Consider the following 18,153-nt stretch of genomic DNA (forward strand, 5'->3'; position numbering starts at 1 on the left):
ATACAATTATTTACTTTGTCTAGCTGTAGGTAAAATATATAGTAAGAGCCACATACTCCATTGTACGGGAACATAATCATTTATACTGTCGAAGGTATGTTACATATTTATTAATTTTTCATTGTAAATTCATGCTAAAACTAAATTATTCAATCAGGTACTCATCTATTTTGGACAAAAGGATTCACAAAATCAATTTGAACACAATGAAAGTCTTGAAATGAAACCTCTGTTTTAAATACCATATTTATTAATTTGTACCTGTTGGCGCTTCTCGAGTCCTCGGGCTTCATCGAGATCGATCGGCCATCATCGGCTCCGCGCGAGGCGCCGGCACACTCCGTACGTGCCCGACGCCCACTCAGCCTCACGACCGTCACCGGTGTCAGACGCGGCCCTCCCACGTAGGCGCGAACTAGCGATATATTTTATAATCATTACACCTATGAAATACAGTCCGCCTTTAATTTATATCTAACGTCTAGTAAGACCCTAACATTGGTCCTTATCTCGCCGTCTACTCGTCTGGTTCCTGAGTGATCGCTGTACAACTGCGTGTCACCGTTCGTTGTGGACTTTGACCGGAACAACGTGGAACCGTCGTCACCTTAGCCGCGTGGAAGAGGATCCTGGAGCTGATGTCACCTATTGTTGGGGAGTATACAGTTCATGCGTGAGTCGTTCCAATTAGTCGCTTCCCTAATTGTCTATTTTTTTTCAACTTTGCCGAAAATCGTTCTTATTTGCCAACTTAATTCATATTTTCTCATTCATCGTCTTGCTTCTCACTTTATCAGCCCGCAAACCTACTATCTGTCTCTTTCTTTGCGTATTTTTTTGCCAGCTCGTGTTTACGTACACGCGGTCAATAACCCTAACGGGACCCGCCTTCCTTACGTAATCGCACTAAACTGCATTGACTGCATCGATCAGCTGTTTGCGCGCTATTCATTTATTTTATTACGCATAATTTCCTTTTCTTTCATTAAACTTTACACGTGCTTGCTCAAATCAAAATGGCTGACATAAAATCTTTACTTAAAAAACGAAGCACTTATAAGTGTAAGCTCACAATCTTTAGCAATTATTTAAATTTGTTAAATACTGGATCCAAAATTTCAGAATTGCAACGATTAGACCTCGAGGAACGCTTTAGTAGATTCAATGTTATGTACACTGAATTCGATGCATTACAGAGCGAGATCGAGATGCTCGAGGAGGACCCCGAGGACCTGCTCGAGGAGCGCGAGGACTTCGAGCGCCAGTACTTCAGCCAGGTGGCCCTCGCACGCTCTCTGCTTGGGGTTTCTTCCAAAGGTTCCGTATCAGACTCCAAACACGATAACACTAATGCACAATTCAATAACAACTTTGTTCGATTACCTAAAATCAATCTACCTAGCTTCGATGGGAACTATCAATACTGGCTCGAGTTTAGAGACACATTTATCTCATTAATTCATGATAATAATAGCATAGACAATATTAACAAATTTCATTATTTGCGAGCTTCACTCCAAGGAAATGCAGCCTTAATTATAAAAAATATTGATTTTACCGGCAATAACTACAATGTGGCATGGGACTTATTATGCGAACGTTTTAATAACAATCGCCTTCTGATAGATAATCATTTGCAGGCAATATTTGATGTTGAGCCCGTATTGAGGGAGTCCAGTACTTCTCTTAGAAACTTAGTTGATGTAATCAATAAAAACATTAGAGCTCTTACAACATTAAAACAACCTACTGAACATTGGCATACTCTTCTTATTTTTATATTGGCTAAAAAGTTGGACATAACAACAAGTCGCCACTGGGAAGAGTATCGCAATGAGTTGTCTATTGAACCCACTTTACATCAATTTTGTACTTTTATAGGAAGGAAAGCGGACTTATTGGAATCAATTGAAACAAATCATAACTCGTCTAATAATAATATATTTGTTGCCTTAAATAATAATCATACAAACTTAAATAAACAAACACAACAAAATAAAAAATCAAATAATAACAGTTATAATAATAGTAAACAAAACTTTTTAACTTGTCCGCTTTGCTCCCAACGCCATTTACTATTTTCGTGTGAATCTTTTAGAGCTTTGTCTATTGAGAACCGCATACAAAAAGCAAAGGATTTTAAAGTTTGTCTTAACTGCTTACGCCCTGGTCATTTTGCTAAGCAATGCAAGCTCACTCATTGCAAATATTGTAAAACTAAACACAACACTCTTTTACATTTGGAATCACAAAATTTAGTACCTTTTATTAATCCTTTGCCTTCTGCTATTGACAATGTTACCTCCGCAGCTACTTCCTTGCAGATTGCTACTTCTTCCCATGTTTTACTGTCCACAGCATTGGTGAACGTCTTGAACACTTCGGGCGAGAAGTACACTGCCCGGCTACTACTGGACAACGGTAGTACAGCCAACTTCGTAACGCAACGCTTGTGTGACAAGTTGGGTTTGTCACGATGCGGCACGAGAACAAAGGTCACAGGTATTAACAACCATATCTCTTCAAGTACACAGTCTTGCAACCTCACAATCGAGTCTTTATGCTGTGCCTACAATCTAGATATAGTGTGTCATGTCTTGCCTGAGATCTCTAATGTTCTACCCTCTTCTTTCGTGAACATAAATCACGTACCTATTCCCCCAGGTCTTCAGTTAGCTGACCCGAATTTCAATATTCCGTCGGTCATCGACATCCTGGTAGGCGCGGAAGTCTTTTGGAATGTCTTAGGTTCCAATTTCATTGATTTAGGTAAAAATCTCCCCAAATTGTGTGAAACAAAGTTTGGCTGGTTGGTTTCAGGAAGCGTATCATGCCAAAAGAATAGCACTATTTTTCAGTCCTGTAACCACACAAGTTTAGCCCCTACTCCTGACCTATCTCAATTTTGGGAACTTGATCATGTCTCACCTAATCACTCACAATCTTTAGAAGAAAGAGCATGTGAGAAACATTTTTTTGAGACAACCTTCCGCAAGGACGACGGTCGTTTTGTCGTCTCTATGCCACTGAAACAAGATCCAAGTTTACTGGGACTCTCTTACGAAAACGCTAAATGTAGGTTCTTGTCGTTAGAACGACGTTTTCACCGCGATCCCATCTTCAAAGATCGATATTTTGATTTCATGCACGAGTATGAATCACTAGGTCACATGACATTAGACAATGATTGCGCCTCTATGCCTAACAGCTCTAAGGGAAATTATTTTATTCCACATCACGGCGTTATTAGGGAGTCTAGTTCCACTACTAAGCTTCGCGTAGTTTTCGACGCTTCAGCTCCCACTTCTTCAGGAGTGTCTCTTAATGACCTCCAAATGGTAGGGCCTGTCGTTCAGGATGATCTATTCTCCATTTTAATACGCTTTCGCCAACATAGGTACGTGATTTCGGGCGACGTAGAGAAAATGTACAGAGCGATAGAATTAAATCCCATCCAACGACCCTTACAAAAAATCTTATTTCGGTTCGATACAAAGGAACCTCTTAAAACCTACACTTTAAATACAGTAACTTATGGTACTGCTTCTGCGCCATATTTGGCCACCAAATGTCTAGTGAGCCTCGCGGACAATTTAGAAGACAGTCACGTTAAATCCGCTATACAACGTGATTTTTACGTAGATGACTTCCTCCATTCTGCTAGTTCAATTTCAGAAACCATCGATGTTGCTAAACAAGTAGCATCGGTACTGTCTTCAGCCCAACTTCATCTACGTAAATGGAAATCAAATTCTCCCGAAATTTTGTCTCAAATTAGTGGCGCGCATTCTGGTGAGCCAAATAATTCTATTGACTTTTCAGAGCAGGGCCAAGGCAACTGTCAGTCTAAAACTTTAGGTCTTCATTGGATTTGTAATACAGACAACTTAACCTTTTCAATTCATATAGAACATTCTAAAATTATAACAAAACGTCACATTCTTTCGGTAATAAGCCAAATTTTTGATCCCCTGGGACTTGTGGGACCATGTGTCGTCGAAGCAAAAATCATTATGCAACGTTTGTGGCTAGAAAAGTACGATTGGGATGACACGGTTTCACTTGAAATTAGGGACTTATGGTTATTGTTTGAAAGTACTTTATCTTTTCTTAACAAGCTTAACATCCCACGCTGGATTTCCTGTGAGGAATCGTCTATTTACGAGGTCCATGTTTTCACAGATGCATCCGAGAAGGCCTATGGAGCTTGCCTGTACATTCGATCTTACAACCCTGGCTCAAACTCGGTGCATGTTCAACTTGTGGCGTCTAGAAACCGCATAGCTCCCATAAAACCCACCACCATACCTAGACTTGAACTCTGTGGTGCGTTGTTAGGTGCAAGACTGTGTACAAAAGTAGTTAACTCGCTTACTTTGCACATAGACAAATGTAGATTTTGGTGTGACTCCACAATAGTTTTAGGTTGGCTGTCAACTCCATCTACTCAATTAAAACCCTTTGTGCGAAATAGAGTCAACGAAATTCAGGAGAGTACTTGTGGTCATACCTGGAGCTACGTGCCGTCAAAGGACAACCCGGCAGATCTCGTTTCACGGGGCCTAAGAGCTGACGTCATTGGCGACACCCTTCTATGGTGGTCTGGACCTTCATTTTTAACACAGAGTGAAAATGAATGGCCCGTCATGCCTAATGTCGTGAAGCGTGATCTACCTGAAGTAGCTTCTCACATCATTAGCAGTAGTGATGCTGTAGATAATGCTTGTAGTCGTAGTAGCGCTTTCTTAACCAATAACATTGACTTAACAATTATTCAATCTTTAATATCGCAATACTCAAGCTTTACTAAGTTACAGCGAGTTGTAGCCTATTTGTGTAGATTTGTTCATAACCTAAAAAATATAAATAATAAAAGGTGTGGCAATCTCTCTTTATTTGAATTGAAAGGTTCTCATGACTTAATTTTACATTGTGCTCAACTTCAGATGTTTCCTAACGAATATAAATTATTGCAGTCCAAGAAGACATTGCCACACAAAAATAAATTAATTTCATTATCACCATTCTTAGATAACAATGGTCTTATTCGCGTAGGCGGGAGGCTTGATAATTCCCCCTACGACTATAACTTAAAACATCCAATCTTATTATGTGGCTCTCATTACATTACTAAACTTATCTTTCAAATGCAACATATAAAACTTTTACATGCCGGCCCTCAATTACTTTTGGCTAGCGTTCGCCAAACCTATTGGCCTCTTAAAGGCAGAAATCTTTCAAAGCATGTTGTTAACAAATGTGTAATTTGTTACAGACATAGAGCTCAAAATGTACAACCTGTAATGGGACAGCTACCTCTTAATAGAACACAATTAGATTTTCCATTTCAAAACTGTAATGTTGACTATGCTGGCCCAGTTTTGATAGCCGATCGAAAGGGACGTGGTTGTAAGTTGTTGAAATCTTATCTGTGCATTTTTGTTTGTTCTGCAGTGAAGGCTGTACATTTGGAGCTTGTTACGGACCTCACCACCGAAGCTTACATGGCTGCTCTGAATCGGTTCGTGGCGCGGCGAGGCAAGCCTCAAAGCATCACGTCCGATAATGGCACTAACTTTGTCGGTGCATCGAATGATCTTCAAAGGTTCCTTTCGAGTAATAATCTTGCATCTCATATAGCCCAGGAAGGCATTGAATTTATTTTTACTCCTCCCTACACACCCCATTTTAATTCATTGGCCGAAGCTGCAGTCAAATCATGTAAGCATCATTTAAAAAGATTATTGCATCTCACTCATTTCACATTCGAGGAAATGACAACTTGCCTTTGTAAAATCGAGGCCGTCCTCAATTCACGACCTCTTACCTCTCTTTCTTCTGACCCTAACGATTTTTCGGCTCTTACACCTTCCCATTTCCTAATTGGGCGACCATTGCTGACTGTACCTCACCCTCATGTGGCTGACGTCACTATCACCCGTCTGGATCGATGGAAACGCATCCAACACGTTCAGCAACACTTCTGGCGACGGTTTCATAACGAGTATGTCTCTCTGCTACAGACCAAGACGAAATGGTTGGCATCCACAGGCGAGGTCAAGCCTGGACAGCTGGTGCTCATCAAGGAGAAGACCCCGCCACTGCTCTGGTCACTAGGGCGGGTCGTGAAGACCTATCCAGGCGTGGATGGCATCACCAGGGTGGCCGAATTGAAGACCAAGAGGGGGACCATACGTCGAGCCTTCAACTGCATCTGCCCGCTTCCACTTCATTGAAGAAGATGACTCTTCAACCCGGGGAGTATGTTGGCGCTTCTCGAGTCCTCGGGCTTCATCGAGATCGATCGGCCATCATCGGCTCCGCGCGAGGCGCCGGCACACTCCGTACGTGCCCGACGCCCACTCAGCCTCACGACCGTCACCGGTGTCAGACGCGGCCCTCCCACGTAGGCGCGAACTAGCGATATATTTTATAATCATTACACCTATGAAATACAGTCCGCCTTTAATTTATATCTAACGTCTAGTAAGACCCTAACAGTACCAAAGAATCACGTTATAACAGTCTTTCTTTCTTATGAAAATATAATTAAAATAATTTTAAATTAACATAGAATGTGAAGTTATTACAAATAATTAAATCAAAAGTAATTAACTGACGCAATCAAATAACATTTTTTTTTGTTTTCTAATAAACATTGTTTATTTTTTAAACATAGCAATTACGATTAAATTAAAAAGTTTTATTTATAAAGTGATAAAAGGAATATTTATCTTCTTTATTAACCTTAAAATAAGCAAAATCTATTCTTAATTGATAAAATCAATTAACAAAGTTACATCGTTACTGTTCTTACTTTAAAAAAATAGTATTTAATCTTATTAGAGCCTCTAATATTATTCAAAAATTGCACATAAGGAATCTATATAATAGGTAACATGAATAATATTCATGATAATTCAGTAAATTGTTTTTTTTTCTGAAATCAATTAAGTTTAAGTTATGAGTTATTTTTTTCTACTGGACTTTTAAAGATATTTATTTTATTTAGTTACATTTTTATGTATTTTTATAAGTAATCAATAATAGGTAAAAAACTTTATAACCAAAAAAAGTTAATCTGAATCAGTCTCAGCATTATGATTAGAAGAATCTACAAGAAGATTGTGATAGAATTGGTGATGCACCGCTGGAATGACACCACTAGTACAAAGGCTTACCAAGTATTTTTTTTTACTTTGGTTATAGTAGGACATGGTCAAAAAGCAGGCAAACATCAGAGTAATCTTGCTGTCGTCGTCTCGTGTTAGTTTTAGTAACAACATTCATATATTGAGACTCATCCAAATTATATTTATAATGGAGTGTATTTGGCTCAGAAGGAAGCACCTTGACTTCTTTTATTTTCATCCATTTCACAACAGCGTTCAAGTTCTTGGTCCAATTTTTACAGCCTAAGGTTGACTTAAAATCCAAAAATTTGGTATGATCCAACTCGATTACAGTACATGGTTGTAGTTTCATGCTTTGATTGAAAGGTGTGCCAAAAATAAATGTATTTATACTCCTTTAGAATGGTTTTCATTGGTACGATGGGCTAAACAAGATGGGAAACCATATACTGTAATCGAGTTGCATCATACCAAATTTTTGGATTTTAAGTCAATCTTAGGCTGTAAAAATTGGACTAAGAACTTGAACGGTGATGTTGTGTTCAAATAAACTCCATTATAAATATCATTTGGATGAGTCTCAATATATGACTGTTGTTACTAAAACTAACACGAGACGACGACAGCAAGATTACTCTGATGTTTGCTTCCTTTTTAACCATAAATGCTACCTATAACCAAAGTTAAAAAAAATACTAGTAGCCTAGCCTTTGTACTAGTGGTGTCATTCCAGCGGTGCATCACCAATTCTATCACAATCTTCTTGTAGATTCTTTTAATCATAATGCTGAGAGTGATTCAGATTTACTTTTTTTAGTTATAAAGCTTTTTACCTATTATTGATTACTTATAAAAATACATAAAAATGTCACTAATTAAAGAAATTTAGTTTGTCACAGATCGTCATAAATTATAGCCTATATCGTCGGCTGATTGCAAGAAGTCATTAACTACAAAAAGTCATTAAGTGTCCATACTAGCATGGCGATATTGGCCGCGACTTATACTATATTATGCAAGAATCAGTAAATGGATATCTGCCGTACTTTGGAAGATTTATTTTTGTAAAACTTGATAAATACAGTTTCGTCAATTTTTATAGCATTAAAGTAATTATTGTCCATTAATGATTTTGTGTCGTAACATAGTCGATACACACACTGTTTTGACTAACTGCCAGAACTTAATAAAGATTTATAATGCGCCTATCCTTGTTCATCCCAGCCGTTCCTTAACTGCGTTTGCTGCACCTCTTCTTAATCTTGCCAACAGAGACAGTGCAGTGTGGATGACATAGAAAAGACAACACATGAGATGTTTTCTTCATGAACATTTTCTACACGGTAGTGTCTGAGGGAGGATTATTTTGTGCTCGTGTATACCGTATTTTTATCTAGCAATTAGCATCGGTTATGTAAGAATTCGTAGCTACTAATTTACAAAATTATATCATCTGTAGTTGCGAAAATTTTGCGACAGCACACGAGATGTTTTTTTCATGAAAATTTTCTACACGGTAGTGTCTGAGGGAGGATTATTTTGTGCTCGTGTATACCCTATTTTTATCTAGCAATTAGCAACGGTTATGTAAGAATTCGTAGCTACAGATTTACAAAATTATATCATCTGTAGTTGCGAAAATTTTCATGAAGAAAACATCTTGTGTGCTGTCTTTTCTATGTCATCCACACTGCACTGTTTCTGAATTTTTTGTTTAGAATGTGACCCAGAAGATGACAGGTCATAATACATATTTCGTTATTATGATTGTTTATTATATTATTTTAAACGTAATTTAACTTGATTTAACATGTATCACGGTAATCCGATAAAGTAAAAAGTAATTATTTCTTGGTTTGTTATAGTTGGCCGTCAGTCAAAAGACATTAACTTCATATTTTGATTTTTTTTAAATACTGTGTACGTTATTTTGAAATGCCAGTAACTAAAAATTTTTACTAAGACTTATTTTTATGTATCGGCATTTTCATTGCGGCGCTAACTATTATATATTTTTTTTAAATGGCTTTTTTCTCTCCAAACTTCATTAAGCTATTTCTCGAAATCATGTTTCTGCTAGTTAATGACTTCTTGCAATCAGCCGACGATATGTTATGTTATTCTGGGTTATAAACAAAAATACTGTAAAGTTTCATCAAAATCTGTTCGGTAGTTTTTGCGCGAAAGAGTAACAAATTTCCAGAAATCCTGATATTCAGACATCCTAACTTTCGCATTTATAATATTAGTAGGATCAAAGTACCTTCATCACTAAGTAAATCACTGGAGATCAAATTAGAAAATGCTTGGATTTCTATTAAATCAGCTTCTTCAGGCAATGGCGAATCTGAAAATATTAAAAAAACACAAACATAAAATATAATTTAACTTGACAACGAAGACGAAAAAATCGTAATTAAACGTTACAATAGGAATAAATACTCAATTTACCAACGTAAACAATATTAAATTGCACATACAATATCAAACGTACGAAAACAAACCACGTTAATAATCGTATTTATTACATACGATAAAAAATAAATTTAATTGACAACGTTTATCATGGTATGTAAAACATACGATACTTAGTTAGCTTAAAAAAGGAACGTAAAGAATCGTATGTGTTAATTACTATAGTTTTGAATAGCTAGTAACAAAATATAAGGCAATTTTCAACATCAAAAGGAAAACTGCAATTACTATTTACCTAATAGTATGCGCTCGCTAGCGGTGAACCAAACCGCTTCTCCCCTGTAGACGATCGCACAGGACATTACGATAGTATACGTTGCGAGCGTGGATTACATACGATTGAATACGTGTGAAAAATCTTTTATTTTAAATGATATTGCAATTTTTGTTCGCGGGTTCGATAATACGTATTTTAGTAATTATAAAATGCTTATAAAATCAAAATTGATATTTTGTGGCTTACGATTATTTACTTAGGAGGCATCGATATGCCTATTGTCATAACCACAGCCTTTAGCCTGATCGTCACTCCATCAGGTGATATTAAAGCTAACAAATTCTCCGTTGTGTGTAAAAATATAGAATTTGTCATCATTATTACGCGGGCGAGCGGTGTCCCGAATGTGACATTACTAAACAAACCTCTTGCTATTACCACCTGTCTCATACCCAGAGGTCCCGTGTTCGATTCCCAGTGGAGGCAAATATTTGTGCTCGGTTATAGTAGCTGCTAGTGGTAAGGCTTGTTCTAAGTCCTGTATCTCTCCCGCTATTTTACCTAAGTCTAATTTATCGGTACAACAACAGTCATCAGGCTGATTATTTTCCACACATGCCAAGCTTCTCCATTGTGGATAAAAAATACTTCTATTTTGTCCGCCTTGAAATGAGAACAATTAAGGAGGAAAATCGGAGCCTGGCTGATAAATACAAAGAGCGGTTAACGAACTTGCTCGCCAACTTACCATGGAACAGTATATGAGACGACTGAAACGTTATCATATCCTGGAGCTAGAGGACTGTCAGTAGCTCTGGGCAGCGGATTAGTTGATAGCTCCAATAGGAATCCACTCCGCATGACTGCATCACAGAATAGATTTGCTTATATTCTTGGGACTGATTGCAAAAAATTAACAAAAAAAAACATGCAAAAAAAAACTGTCCGCAATTCACGTCGTTACTTGGTCACCCTACTAGCGCGGGCGAGCGGTGTCCCAAATGTGACATTACTAAACCTCTTACTAGGAAGTTTTTGGGCCGTTGCGACCGCTTTATTAATTTATAACCCCACTTGGTTTCCCCTAGTCTCGCATGGGAACTCTGGGAATGAGCCCGGTAAACAAATTTAGGGTCAAAGGGTTATTAAGGTTGGAATAGTATTTAGAGAAACGTTTGTGAGCGGTTATGAGTGCTATTATAGTTCTTTATAGTCAGTTTTAATTGTTGGTAAAACCTTCAACATAAGAGGCAAAGGTAGCATTTTTATGTTAATATGCCTATAATAGGCATAACTATAACACGTTTTCATGTATTGTATGTCTCTATTTGTTTTATCGCATTAAAATTTAATTTCGGTATTTTTTTCATAAAATATTAAACTTTTCATATTAGATTTATTTAGTCCCCACTATAGGAGAATATTTCTCTCTAATTTACACTATTAATAATGTCCAATATTAATTTTAAAAATAATAATTTAATGATTTCATTATCTCAAAATAAATGAAGATGGAAGGAGCAACGCAGAAAAAATCTCATTTTATAAAAAAAGTAGATAATATTTAAGGAAATATCCAATAACATTAAGTTGCCTCTTAAATATCTTAACCCTTTCTTCGCCACATTACAACCCTTTAAATAACATTACGTGTGAAATATCGACGAGCAAATGGTCGTACCATTTTCGTTCCAGAACTAATCTGCATTCTAAAGAGAACAAGTTCTCTGTTCAACACATTTTATATCTTGAGGTATGGTAATACATCTAGACAATTTGAATTTCACCTCGGATTCCTATTCGAGAAATTCAAATAACGGTAAGTGTCTGCTTTCAGCTCTTGTATTGGATAGCATTCTACTTAAAGTTTTCATGAATTCATATAGCAATATGCTTGTAGCAATAAAAATGGTTTTTAAATGTATTCTTTTAAGAATTCAGAGACTAGATGCTTGATAAATTTTTCAAACCCAATTTTTTTCTGTATTGCTTGTGTTGTAACGGATGTGATAACTATAATGGCAGACCTAAGATCTGGTAGAGGCTTCTGATATGACTCAAACACACCGACATAATAAGCTCTCCTTGGGGGAGGCCTTTGTCCAGCACGTCATTCGGCTGAAAACGAATAAGCTCTCTGTAGTATGAAACCACGTGTTTGAAAAAACTTTGACAATAAACTTTGTTAGCAGCTATTGCGCTACCAAACGATTTTATGGTGTCTTTAATTATGGTATTAATGTGTGTGAGCAGAAACATTTACGTATAAACAAATAATAAAAAAAAGACAGCGTTTCAATTTGCAATCCAATTAAAGCTGGATAGATGTGTTTTAGTCTGGCACTATTGCATTATCTTAACACTAGCATTACTAACCGTTTCAACCTCCACGAACATTAATTATCATTACATGATTCCGAATATCAAACACAATGGCTTAATGTTTTGCATTAACCGCCCCAAAGCGCTGTTTATGCAAGGCTTTAAATCAGAACAGATTTCGGAAGCGCCGGACAAGTTGCTGCAATTCATTAAATGGGCCAATGTGTCCGAGAGTGGTTGATGTATGACCAAAGGACCATGTGGTCTGCGGTACGAAGTGAGGAGAGAGCGGGCGGAATTAATATTACGTTATTTTTCTTGGTTGTCATATGGGTGAAGACGAATAGTTGCTCATGACAGCTTCTTCTTTGCTTCTTCGTTTGCCTCCTGTCACATAAAAACAAGCAAAATTCGTATACACGGTGGATACGAAAAGTGATCTCACTCGATTATTTCTTAACTACACAAGATATCGAAAAACTGGTTACTGATCCTGAATGTGCTACATAAACTCTTTCAAATGCTAAAATATAGGTCAAATAGTGGTCAATTATAGGTTACAGAATAAATTGAATATATCGGGAAATTCAATGTTTCCAGCCTCCATATACTAATTTAAATAAATGAATAATAAATAATAATATTCGGCCAGTCGAAATTTGCGTGTTCATGTTTTATTCTTCGAGAATTAACTTCTTCTCAAAATGCACAAACTGTACAACAGTATCTGTGTCAGACATTTTAAAGATTCTGAATCTTTCAAACAGTTCTTATAAAATGTTTACTAAAAAGAAGCACTTTTCCAACCAAAACCCTTAACTTTCGCACTAAAATAAAATGTTTTTCAATTTGCTGACTCAAGTTCGAGAGTTCTTTGGATCAAGAGAGTTCATCTCTCGAACAACTTGAAGGAAAATAGAAGCGTTACTGTAGTAGATCTGTGCCAAAAGTTCACCATGCTTGCCAAATACAGGTTATTTCTATATTGCTATTATTTTACAGAACTTATGGTATTATTCCAGTTCTTACAGTTTTCATAGCCGGGTTGAAATAATCGAGTAAAAGCTCTCTTTTTTAACCACTCAATTTTCTAATTGGGTAGTTGACATTAAAAACCAATAATAACAAGACAAAAATACACTTAAATCTAGCCCTTAACATTGAGTTAGCAGAAATGTGATGGCATATCATCCAATTGCTTTACCTACCAATGAGTTTAGTGCATTTGACAGCTCATAGTAGGTATGATCATTAGACTCAGAAAAACAGAAACACAATGAAAAACCTGAAAACAAAAAGTAATCCAGATCAAAATCTTTTTTTCCATTCTAACTAAACAATTGTCGTAGCTCTCATTATTCGAATATTTCCACAAAATCATCTAATCGCTGTTCATGCTATGACTTGGACGGTAGTTTTTGTAGTGATTTGTAGTTCGGAAGCGGATGTGATCGGTTGATTCCTCCCGGGCTGTTAATTATTAAAACCAATTATCGTTGGATCTCATTGCATTTTGTATTGTAAATGGATGTATGTAATACTCATAGCTCAATTTAATAGCAGAAAAGTTGAGGATTTGATGAGGTGAAAATAAAGGTTGACATTTCATTTAGTTGCCAACAGTCCTCAAAAGTTACTTAAAACATAATTATCTTTAAATAAGATGCAACTGTAAGGCTGAGTTGCAACATCTTACTTTTACTTTGATAACCGTCCAAAAACTTTCAAATCTGTCAAACTCCATACAAAATACACCGGATATCGATAAAGTTACAAAGCCTAAGGCTGGGTTGCACCATCTTACTTTAACTTTGACAAAAGTAAAAAATCTGTCAAACTCCATACAAAAAACACCGGTTATCGTCAAAGTTACAGTCAAAGTTAGGTGGTGCAACTCAGCCTAAAAGTTTATTTTGTGTATCTGACAAAATAGAAATACATCATTATTCATTCTCACCACAGTTTTAGGACCTATTTCTAAATTAAAACCCTAATTTTCTCTCTCTCTGACATTATTGCCCACATGGATTAAGGCGAAGTACCAAACTTCTTCCTTGCATTTTATCACTGAGTTGACCAACAACACAGAAAGATGGCAAGATGTCGTAAGGCGAGCAACCACATATGATAAAAAACAACTCGTAGCGACAAAGATTACAGTATCCCAGTGTCCACACTGGGCGCACCATAATGATAATCGTTTTTCGGTTTGAAAACCAGAACAGCGCCGCCACTGTATTTTAAGACATTCGATTACTACTATACGTTGAGAGTTATTCTTGGTCGGGCTACTTTACTACTTATTGTACTACTTACTATTCGAACTCCTCCTATGTTCTTCTGATTAATTTCGTTGCGGGTCCAATCACAGTTTAACTTTCCCCCGGGACAAACTTGACCTTCATTGGTTGGGTTTTTGTGGCGGTCAAGCTGTAGATCCTGGCTACACAGGAGTTGCAGTGGTGGGAACGAGAGGTGGGAATAGTCCCCTTTACTACTTATTGTGACGTTTCTAAATTAAAAAATCATGAAGACAGTAAAGCCTTGAGTAATTCTCAATTTTTGATTTGACTTTTCTCTAAAATAGAAACAGGCTTCATCCCCTTAAGCAGGACGTAAGTATGTGCTCCCAAATTCCGTTGACAATGTATTAGGGTAGAATAGCCAATTTGGCCGGGTTAATTATAACAGAGGGTCGGATGACACGGCCACTTCATTATACACGTGTGCGAATGTTTGATCCAATCTAGAGGGTGTTATTGGGCCAAGATGTTGGGTGGGAAAGTGACACCCGTATTCACAAATATTACTATGAGGTCTTACAGTGCGCGTGGATGCACAGGGTGACACACGAACCAACCACAGAGCTCGCTGCTTCACTTATGATCATAAATCTGGCCAGATTCGTAGATCATTATTCATAGATAGATCACTCAAGCGTGCATCGTTTGTTAGAACCCGATGATGGTCTAGCTAAGATAGATTGTACCAATTCTACAATCATTTAATCACCTAACCTAATTTGGGATTACAAAGCTCCACCAGTTAGTCTCGCCATTAACAGATACGCGCCTGTACTGCAGTGTTGGTTAATTCGATGATATGCATATATTGGATTACAGGCAATAACCTCAAATTAACCTAAGCTATATAGTCATCTAGTCTATCAGCAGACGTATAGCACGGCTAGGTAAGAACAAACAGTCCATTTAGGTGGACCAATACCTCTAGCATGAACAACTTTCGTCTTCGAATCGTTTGCGTATTCGACAAAACTCGATAGTCAACTTTCGAATTAAACGATAACGTGACAATTGTGATTCTCAAAAAAAAAATTCGTGCGACTTTTCCTCATACTAAGTTCACTTTACGACACGTTCACAAGGGCGCTGTTGTAGTTTTCGTATTAAATCTTTTGATGGTGATTTGAATACGCAAACGATTCGAACTCGAAAATTTTTCGTGCTAGCCGGACAGTGTGAAACCGTATTCGCCACTCTTTCAAACTTTTCTGCCCCAACGGCCATCAGCTCTACGAGCTATGTGCCCCGTCACTGCCAGTTTATTTTAGCAATTCTGCGGGCCTATATTGGTTACTTTGATTTTCCTGCGGATCTCCTCATTTCTGATTCGATCACGCAGAGAATCTCCGGACACAGCTCGCCCCATCGTCCTTTGAGTGACCTTGAGCCTTCTTATGATAGTAAGCGACCACGTCTTACATCCATATTCCATCATTGGCAACACACACTGTTCTTGAGACACTGCGATGTTTCGGACATGAAAATATCGCGAAGCTTCCCAAGCGCTGCCCAGCTGAGTTGAATTCGACGACAGCTTTAAACTTAAGTAGTGTGGCTGATTTATATTCGCTGTTAGTATTTGTTAGATTGTCTACAATGTGCAAACACGCGAACCATCCCTGTGGCCTCAAAGGCGATGCGCAGCCTGAAATGTTCATCCAATACTTAACGCATAAGTACACTTCTAATTTGTTCTAGAATTGATTAAATACAACGGTTAGACTAAACGGATATTTGTTCATTGGTTGGAAAGTGCTTCAGATAATAATGAATTTAATGTAAGCCATTTTCAATTTAATATTTTTTGACCTAACTGTCATTTACACTAAATGAAATAATATTTTTGTGAGTGATTTTTTTAAATATCATGTACTTTCGAAGAATTATCCGACATAATCTAATGTTTTATGTTGTAGCATAAACATTTTAACCGAAAATATAAATCTAGCTTTTTGAACGCAAACTTGACAACCTTACCTAAATAAAATTTAAGCTTTAACATCAAAAATAAATACTGACGGTGAATGACTCAAAAAACTAACTACCTAATAAACTAAACAGTCAAAGTGAACACTCCAGCAATCTTTCAACGGCTGACTCGAGCAATGTCATCCGTAATTCTTTTCACGAAAAACTGCTAGTTGGCAACCCTAATTTAGTCCAGTTCAAACCGGATCCGAGCGGCGCACGCATACGTGGCTTGTGTACTGAACCACTGATCTGTAGGGTGTGTGAGTTGCATAAGAGAGCGAGAGCGGAAGCGTGAGCGGTAGCGGAATCTAAAACAACGCAGATAAGTTCTGTTTATTTTATTAAGCTTAGAAATAAAGCTAAGTACCTGTTTTGCATTAAGTATTTGCTACACTGACACAACTATGTACTGAAAACATAATAGTCACTTTCCGGTAAAAAAGGCGCCCCAGATAAAAAGGGCAGGCAGATAACAGCAACAGAAATAAATAAATAAATAAATAAATAAACAGAAAGTAATTTTATTAGTCAGCAGAAGGCTCTACCTGGTAATAAATTTGCTGCACACGCTTGATACCAGCGAATAGAGCAAAGGAGACTAAAATGTAGCGTTGTAGACCACCACATTCAACTGCTAATATCCCTTCAAATACCAGCGAATCGAGACACAATAGAAATAAAATACTGCGGTCTTATGAGACAACTTAGGCTGGGTTGCACCATCTTACTTTAACTTTAAAAAACCGGCCAAGTGCGAGTCGGGCTCGCACACCGAGGGTTCCGCCGTACAAACGTAGCGGTTTACAATTTATGACGTATTAAATCAAATTACTTACTTGATTCCGTTGCGAGTAGTGGCGAATTTCAAAATATGCGGTATGATTATTTTTTATTTATTTATTTTTCCTATATTTGCATTATAGGTAGGTACCTACCTCAGCGTTTTGAATTTTTGCGTTGATTTAGAATTTCTCACAGTTTAGAGGCAATTAGATTTAAGAAGTGTTTGATATGAATTTCAACTTTAATATCTCTACGCGTTCATGTGAAAAAGGGTAGGTAGTAAGTTTATAATTATTAAAAAAATATTTTATGTCATGTAAGCAAAAATAATATTTAAAATTTTATATAACTTCAAATTTATCATTTTCGCAATTTTTCCTTTATCTGTACTATATAACGTTGCTTCGTGCCGAATTTCAAGATTCTGAGTTCACAGGAAGTACCTTGTAGGTTTTGATTCCCTAGCGTGTGACGGAAATTCGTCTAAGGTGTCGGTATAAACTGCTGTATCTTTTGATCGCGTTAACTTAGAAGTTTGATTTTTTTACTTCTTAAAGGGACAATAGATCTAGGTATTTGGTATAAATTTCAATTTGATACCTTTATTCGTTCGTGAGAAATAAGGTAGTAAGTTTCATTTTATTAAAATATTTTTATTATATTATATAACTAAAAAAATGAAATTTTCGCAATTTTTCCTATATTTGCATTATATGACAATGCTTTATGCCAAATTTCAAGATTCTGAGTTTACGGGAAGTATCCTGTAGGTTTTGATTCCTTTGCGAGTGTCGAAAATTTGTTGAAAATATCGACATAATCGGCTGTATCTTTTGATTGGCTTGGCTTAGAAGTTTGATATTTTCACAGCTTAAAGGGACAATAGACCTGAGTATTTCATGTGAATTTCAGCTTGATACGTTCACGCGTTCTTGAGATAAAGGGTCTT

General features: G+C 37.0%; 1 protein-coding gene across 4 annotated transcripts; it reads left to right on the plus strand.

The window, feature by feature from the left end:
- The first annotated feature begins 410 nt into the window (after window positions 1-410).
- LOC135085274 (uncharacterized) lies at window positions 411-6,457 on the plus strand. 4 transcript variants are annotated; one of them, XM_063980035.1, is made up of 3 exons: window positions 411-1,317; window positions 2,359-2,502; window positions 5,455-6,457. In XM_063980035.1, exons 1-3 carry the CDS (start codon window positions 1,017-1,019, stop codon window positions 6,234-6,236), a joined length of 1,227 nt encoding a protein of 408 aa, XP_063836105.1. In that variant the 5' UTR covers window positions 411-1,016; the 3' UTR covers window positions 6,237-6,457. The 4 variants fall into 4 exon arrangements, with proteins under 4 accessions (XP_063836105.1, XP_063836114.1, XP_063836121.1 ...); XM_063980044.1 differs by having other exon boundaries at window positions 2,359-2,421; XM_063980051.1 differs by lacking the exon at window positions 2,359-2,502.
- The last annotated feature ends 11,696 nt before the right edge of the window (window positions 6,458-18,153 follow it).

Source organism: Ostrinia nubilalis, chromosome 2, assembly GCF_963855985.1.
Source record: "Ostrinia nubilalis chromosome 2, ilOstNubi1.1, whole genome shotgun sequence".
Taxonomy (NCBI): Eukaryota; Metazoa; Arthropoda; class Insecta; order Lepidoptera; family Crambidae; genus Ostrinia; species Ostrinia nubilalis.